Source organism: Salvelinus sp. IW2-2015, linkage group LG30 (genome assembly GCF_002910315.2).
Source record: "Salvelinus sp. IW2-2015 linkage group LG30, ASM291031v2, whole genome shotgun sequence".
NCBI classification, from domain to species: Eukaryota; Metazoa; Chordata; class Actinopteri; order Salmoniformes; family Salmonidae; genus Salvelinus; species Salvelinus sp. IW2-2015.
The window spans coordinates 11,707,469-11,715,798 of NC_036869.1; the positions used below are offsets into that span (position 1 = coordinate 11,707,469).

Here is an 8,330-nt window from a genome sequence, read left to right on the forward strand (position 1 = left end):
TCTCTCTTTGTATCTCTCTCTGTCTCTCTCTGTCTCTCTCTGTATCTCTCTTTGTCTCTCTCTCTGCGTCGTGTGTTTAATTGTGCCCACTCTCCTGTCAGACCACCTTTGTAAATGACTGGTATTATTTTAACAGGCCCCCAATTTTGAATGAATACGCTTCTGTAATAAATTCCGAAACTGAAAGAGGGATTGGTCACTCAGGGCCAAAGGAACGCATCACATCCCAAAGCTAAGATATGAGCCAGCCCCCCTACTCCTGACCTGACAGGAAATCTTTGTGGATGAGAAACGACAGCTTTTTGCATCCTGTCACCGATACATCCGTGTTCAGCGTGTTATGTGATCTCAAACATGTTACCATYGAACACATGCAACACTTGGCTGAATATTGGAGCAGCAACATCAGAAGCTCTGTAGAGGTCTATGTGATGTAGTGTGAAGCGTGTTGTTTGGTTAGTTGTGTAGGCGTGGGTTTGAGACAGAAAAGTCTTTCATTTTGCGAGGGACAGATACAAGTTGTTGTCAAAATGTCATTCTTAAGCTCATTAAATCCAGAGAGTGGAGTACAAATAGAGCTTGATGGATTGGTTCATAAATATCCTCTGTACTGTGTCGTTGAGTCGGCCGCATACCTTTCTCTCTCTCTCTGTCTCTGTCTCTCTCTGTCTCTCTCTGTTTCTCTCTGTTTCTGTCTCTGTCTCTCTGTTTCTGTCTCTGTCTCTCTCTGTTTCTGTCTCTGTCTCTCTCTGTCTCTCTCTGTCTCTCTCTGTCTCTCTCTCTACACAAAATGACGAACGCACGAAACAGTCCCGTATGGTGTAACATAGACACAGACACAGGAGACAACCACCCACAAACAAACAGTGTGAAAACACCTACCTTAATATGGCTCTCAATCAGAGGAAATGAAAACCACCTGCCTCTAATTGAGAGCCATATCAGGTCACCCTTTAAACCAACATAGAAACAGAAAACATAGACTGCCCACCCAAACTCACGTCCTGACCAGCTAACACATACACAAACTAACAGAAAACAGGTCAGGAACGTGACACTTAGCCTAAAATGGGGCTACTTTACTATTAATTAGCTTGTTAGAAAGTGAGACAGAAATCGACTTTTGGAATGTGCTGGTTGGTACTTGGTGCTCAGTGGAATGTGGTGCCTGGTGCTCAGTGGAATGTGGTGCCTGGTGCTCAGTGGAATGTGGTGCCTGGTGCTCAGTGGAATGTGGTTGCTTGTGCTACAGTGGAAATGTGGTGCTGGTGCTCAGTGGAATGTGGTGCCTGTGCTCAGTGGAATGTGGTGCCTGGTGCTCAGTGAATGTCGTGCCTGGTGCTCAGTTGAAATGTGGTGCTTGGTGCTCAGTGGAATGTGGTGCGGTGCTCATGGCTGTGCTCAGTGGAATGTGGTGCCTGGTGCTCAGTAAGAATGTCGTGCTGGTGCTCAGTTGAATGTGGTGCTTGGTGCTCAGTGGCAATGTGGTGCCTGGTGCTCAGTAGAATGTGGTGCTGGTGCCTCAGTTGAAATGTCGTGCCTGGTGCTCAGTGGAATGTGGTGCTTGGTGCTCAGTGGAATGTGGTGCCTGGTGCTTGCAGTTGATGTGGTGCCATGGTGCTCAGTGGAATGTGGTGCTGGTGCTCAGTGGAATGTCGGTTCCTGGTGCTCAGTGTGAAATGTGGTGCTTGGTGCTCAGTGGAATGTGGTGCTGTGTGGTGTGTTGCTGCAGTGGAATGGTGTGGTGCTGTGGTGGCTCTCAGTGGAGATATGTGGTGTCTTGGTGTCAGTGGAATTTGGTGCTGGTGCTGGTGCTCAAGTGGAATGTGGTGCTTGGTCTCTCTCGTTTTCTTTCTCTCCTCTCGCTCCCTCTCCCTCCACTTTCTCTCGCTCTCTCGCTCTCTTTCTCTCTCCTCTTTCTCTCTCTTTCTCTCTCGTTGTCTCTCTCGCTCACATTTTGCTGCTGGGTAATCAGTTATAAACCGTCTGCAGTATGCTGTGTTTGTGTTTATTTCCTAGCTGTGCTCTCCCCTTTGTCATGTAAATGTTATGTTCTATTAAGCAGATTGATGCTGAGCCATAAAACAAGGGATTCCTGTAATGGAGACTGTGGTGAAAGGTGACAGAGTTGGAGCGGTGTTTGTCAGACCATGAGACATCCAGAAAATCGGTCTTCTCACAAAATCGTCTGAGCGGTTTGAGACTCTCACGAACACGATGGTGTTCTCTGTTTTGCTCTACGACCCCCACAAGCATCTTGGAACTCGTCTGAAGTCGGTACTGCCGATCTGCCAACTTCTGTATGTAGCTTGTGAACAGTTTGGGCTACACACTAATATGATCCCTCTGACCTCTCGGTTGTTATGCTCTAGGACGCCCACAGGCCTCACAAGACTTGTCTGAAGGTCCCCCGGTACCATTCGGAAAAATGCATGGAAGTATATGGAAACTAACAAATGTTTCCTGATCTTTCGTGTAACTCTCAGCTATAGGATAGACACTTCAGAACAAACTTCCTTTAGAATATTTTTGGGGGGGCTATCTGATGTGAATCTGTTTTTCAATGCGTTTGTATGGGCTAATAGCAGTAAGGCCACATTTTAAATGTTTAATCAAATATATATATTTTTTCATTCTCCAAGGGGTCTTAATAATGCCTCTACTTGTTTCAGCTGTATATATGCATACCGAGAGATAAAGGTGTGTGTGTTTGGTTTTACCATATTTGTGGGGACCAGAAGTTTTCACAAGGAACATTTTGACAACTGGGGACATTTCGACTGTCCCCACAAGGGTAGTAAAACAAACGTGTATGTATGTGCTTGGTGTGTACGAAACAATAAAAGCTTACTAGCTAGATAGTAAATGTAATTGATTGAATTGTGTATTCTATTTTCTCCCAGTGCGATAGTGTAGCTACTGTAGGGGTCTATTCGTGTGAACATGCTCAGAGCCAGCGAACCTAGCCCTCTTTGTTTCTATATAAACATCAGTGTGTTGTTTCTATTGTTTTTGTTGTATTTAATTAGATTTCCAGGCAGGAGTCAGGCTGAGAATCCCATTTGAACAGGGTGAATATACAGTATTTGCACACATTGCCTGTGATGGTAGACTGGCTTGGGAGCACATGTTGTGGGAATGTTTGGTTTAATACATAGAATTTTCCTTTCAAATGTGAAAAGACGGGATGCAGCAATGTGTTATACAAGATGTGTACTGCTTATTTGAATGGGATAACACAGTAATAGTGGCAGTTGATTTGTTGAAATTGTTCTCGTATATGTTGTTACTGTCAATGGTTATTTTAACATGTTGTAGCTTTGTTACATTCCTCTCCTGTATTAGTCTAGGCACTCCAATTGGCCCGCTATCTAAATTGATTCAGGAGTTTATGAATAGCAAAAATGCTTGGCAGAAAATAGCAGGTGTGATTTGCGAAGCGATGGTTAACTGGGCTGTCGAAAGTCTTAAGTGGCCCCTGGGCAAAAGACCCAGAGAGAGAGGGAGAGACAGGAAGYGAGAGAGAGAGAGGGACAGGAAGAGAGAGAGAGAGAGGGACAGAAAGGGAGAGACAGAGAGGGCAAGGCCAAGGGGGGCGAGACCCAGAGAAAGCAGGAGAGGAGATTGGTAGTACCAACTGGCTGTTGGTAGTTGGAACATTTAGGAAGCAGTTTGAATATTACGGGGGCTTCAACTTCAAAAGCTGTTGATTTGTGTGTGGGGGTATCTGGGGGAGGAGGGAAACTAAATGAGTAGCAGAGAGAGGGAGAGATGGGTAATATGGGTAATATATCTCCTCTGTCTCATTAGGCACGCAATGAGTCTCAAACATTAACCGTTTCAACACTTGAAACAGACCACACCCAACTCTGCCAGGGCTTGTTCTCACAGCACAGCAGCACGTATAGTGAACTCTAAAACCGTCTCAAAACAACCACTCCTCATTAATGTACTGCTTATGAATGTGTTATGTATAGGTTATGAATGGATTATGAAGTCCTTAAGTAGGTGCCCTTCAAATAAAGAGTTACCTTAATTACTTATAGTTTTATGAAACTCACAAATCTCAAATCTTCAGACGTTAATTCCTCTGTTAGTTTACGTCATTTTTCTTATGTCACTACTGGAATCCGTAGCTGCATTCTGTTGTATGAAATGGACTCAGTTGAGACGGAGAGAAACCATATAAAGCCTGCTATCCTGAGGCAACAGATAGACCTGTMTGATGAGGCAGTGTGGTCGTGCTCCTCACATTCCAACACTAAAGRTCTCTCTGCTCCAGGATACTGTGTGATGAGGCAGTGACACCAGCAGACCTGGGTTCAAATACTTCATCTGGACTTGATTAAGCTTGCCTGCCTCAATGAACCAATAGAACAGTTGCAAAAGTGCCAACCCCGCCAGGCAGGCTAAAGCAAACACTCAAAAGTATCAAAACAAATATTCCAAGTAGCATTTGAATCCTGGTTTGCCTACTACTACTAAAATGTTTGATTTCCAAACGGCGCCAACAGGCGTACTCTACTGGTCAAACCTTCATCTAGAGACGACTACTCAAGGTTTGTCGAAACAGTGTTTGATTTCATTTCACCAGGGAACTGAGAGAGTCAGGTGGATCGGCCTACATCAGCGTTGATAGTGGGTCCTCTGGCTGTGTGTCTGTATGTTGATGCTGTCTGTTTGATTAATGGATGAATGGATTGGCTGCTCGGGTGTCCATAACAGGCTGCTGGTAGTCAGATACAGTACACCCATAGCAGGCAATGATAGATACAGTATTACATCCATAGCAGGCCAGGGTGCCAGATTCACCCACTGTGATCCATCACTGTATGAACGTGGGGATAAGGAGGTGAATCGACTGTGAAAATGTATTTTGTGTGTGAGGGCTGTTAGACTCTGTCAGAATGCAGGCAACTGTTAGTGCTTGTTTGCCCCCCCTGCTCATGCACTGTGCCTCCTCTCTCAGCACGACCCAGCAATAACATATATAGTTCCTTGTGTGTGTGTGCGGATGAATGGATATATGGATCCATCCTCTCTGACTACTAAACACAACCGGCTAACAGTTTACACACCGATTCATCAGTGCTTTGTAAATCAATACGATAGTAGTAGCTTTCCTTCCTTTCTTTTCAACTAAGGTGTACAAATAGACGAGCAAACTGAAAGAGACAAGTGTTCAGTCTTTCTTTCTGCCTCTTCTTCCTGAATTGAAATGGCATTGACCCCAATCCTGGCCTCATCGTACCCAGCCAGCTTGTTACAGAACTGAAGCTTTGATGGTGTGAATGAAAAGCAATAAAAGCTTATTAGAGTGAGTTATTTCCAGACATGTTTGATATTAAAGAGACAGTGCAGATTCCATTTCATGTAGTTATTCCCTCCGCGTGAGTGTCCATGCAGTGTTCCAGGGGAAACGTTTCAGGGACCGTCACACGAAGGGAATAACTTCAAGGGAGAAAAGTACTCAAATATTTATGTACAAAGCGCTGATGAATCAGTGTGGAAACTGTTAGCCAGTGGTGTGTAGGACTGTAGCAGAGCAATGAGAGGATCCATATATATACACACACACACACACACACACACACACACACACACACACACACACACACACACACACACACACACACACACACACACACAAGCCTCCCTCTGTACCTAGCATTTCGCTGCACTTGCAATAACATCTGTAAATCTGAACTTTGATTTGACACACACACACACACTGTATAAATGGTGGTATGGTTTGTTCTAATACATCATTCAGTATCCTACTCTGTTTCACACCCATGTTTTATGCTCCATTGCCCAGGCGAGCCGGGCAACATCTGCAGTGCCTGTTTTGTTCTGTTCGCTCCAACAGGGTCCTCTTTGGCAATGACAAGGAGCGGCAAAGGAGCGGAATGTTCGCTAATGAGACTGGTACTCAGGCTAGCAACACTCCACCACGTTTCATATTCACCCTGGGGTTCTGAAGTGTTGAACCTTTCGGCTGTCTCTTTAATCTGGAATGGATGAATGGCCAGGAGCCTCGAGGTACGGAGGGAGGCTAGGGCGTGTCCCAACTTTTGACCAGGGTCCCATATTGAGGAAGTGCAATGTGAAGGGAATAGGAATAGGGTGCCGCTTGGAAACAACTGAGATGGTTGCAGCTCAGTTATCCTCAGCTCTTTCAGGCATATTTCACATGTCATTGGCTCTATAAGGAGGATACCTGAGAGGCACACCTGGGGTTGTGAGAGGCTCAGTTGATCATTTATATTATAGAGATACCCTTCTTCCTGCTTCTCCTTCTTCCTGCTTCGGACTAAAGTTTTAATTTCCCAAGGTGCACGCCGGTGGTTTACTTTACTCTCCGTAAACCCACCAAGTCCTGGGCTCAGAATATGGAGATGCGTGTGTGTGTGTGTGTGTGTGTGTGTGTGTGTGTGTGTGTGTGTGTGTGTTGCTCGGGGCTTAGGCTCTGCCAGGTCCTCTTGTGTGATAGTTGAATGCGTTTAGAGATTGGACTGTCAAAATGGAGATGGAAGACTGTAGTGTGTTTGGTAACATAGCCGTTTCCCACCTGTTTCATTGTAATCTCTATCTCAGAATCCCTCCTCCACTGCCAAATGACACTGTGCTACTCTGTCTCCCCTGACAAGCTAGTGCATGATCTGCTGAATCGGGACCATCTTGTATCTCATTATAGGGTCTTTCAAGGTACTTTCTAATAGCACAATCCTGTGCAATGGTAATGAGAACCACAGGAGGTATTGAGAAGGACTGGCTAGAGACTAAAATGGTTCATGTAAGGATTAGAAAGAGATTTAAAAACCAGAAGAGTGCATACAATACAATTAATCACGGAGCGCATCAGTGTGTCCCCTATATTCATTTAGCAGCGGTGGTCCGCTGTATTCATTTAGCAGCGGTGGTCCTCTGCTGCTCAATTGTTGCTACTGCTGCAAACAATATGATGTCATTTAAAAAAAAAAATGTTTTGAAAATATTACTTTAGACTTAACACATTTTTAACGTTCAATATTATTTCCACTTTCCTGAATTCTATTTACATATTACTCAAGTACCCACAGAATTATAATGATATATTTGTAAAGTATTTTCTGACTTTAATGAACGGAAAGAGGATGACAGTGGGGAAAGATTATGTCAAAGGGCAGTAGGCTGTATTCCAACCTACTGTATGCTGACACCGTAGATATGTGCTGGAGGCTGTGGCTTAGAGCGCTAGAGAAACCTCGGCCGCCCACGTACTTGAATTCATATTTGTCTGTGTGTTGCATGTACATTTGTTGCTCAGACATGTAATGCATCAGTTTCTCTGATGTATTGTTCTATGTCCTCAGAGTTCCGGTGGGTCCAGGGAGATGTGTGTGAGGTCCAGCTGATGGTCTACAACCCCATGCCCTTTGAACTCCGCGTGGAGCACATGGTGAGGGAAGCATTACTTCTGGATACTACAACAACACCACAACTTAATAAAAGTCCCTGAAAAGAAGTTGTCAGGGCCCCTCGGGGGAAAATAAACTACCCTCATCACATCAGGGGCAAGCCATTGAACAGTGATAATGTCTTGCAGTTATCTTTGATGACCTCGTTAAAGTCGAGCTAAAAGCCCTGTTCGGACACTTTAATGCAGTCATGATGGTACAGGACAGGGCCAGAACAAACTGGGCCATCCTTCTCCGCTGACACTAAGTGTACTGGAACAATGTAGGAAGGAGTGAGCCCATGTGGCGTTATTACGGTTTATAGTTCTCATGCTATTTATCCACACTGCCGCTAATAAGGTAATGAGAGGAAATGGCCATTCTCTCCTCTCCCCCCCGGATGCTTGCACTCAGTCACACACTTTTATTGTCTTTCTTGATATCTCTGTGTGGTTCAAGCTCTCTCTCTCAGGATCACTCATGRATTTGATTGTTGAATCAAACCGCTTTGCTACTGGATGATGGAAGTGTTTGTTTACAGATGCACTGATGTGGCACAGACTGCATTGAGACGCACAGCAATCATCTGCCTCTGTCTGTCTACACGCACACACACACAACAGCCGTACTGTACCGTCACGAGACGCTGCTCGCTGTGTGCCTGAAACTGATGCAGCCCTTAATTGGACACTAGAGCGCGAAGGGCATATGTGTGTGTGTGTGTGTTTAATGTCTGACTGTGCACAATGACAGGAGCCCCAGGGCCTGTCATGTCCAAGGTGTTGCTGTATGTACCTGGATGGACCTGGGTAATTAGCAACCTCTGGCATGTCGGAGCAGAATGAAGTGTGTGTGTGTGTGTGTGTGTGTGTGTGTGTGTGTGTGTGTGTG

At 45.0% G+C, this 8,330-nt stretch overlaps 1 protein-coding gene across 1 annotated transcript in view; it reads left to right on the forward strand.

The window, feature by feature from the left end:
* Window positions 1–8,330, forward strand: part of LOC111955136 (trafficking protein particle complex subunit 9) — a 150,157-nt gene that overhangs the window by 72,717 nt on the left and 69,110 nt on the right. The window contains exon 15 of the mRNA XM_070436029.1: window positions 7,356–7,441. Within this exon, the coding sequence (XP_070292130.1) occupies window positions 7,356–7,441 (86 nt within the window). The remainder of the gene's footprint in view (window positions 1–7,355; window positions 7,442–8,330) is intronic.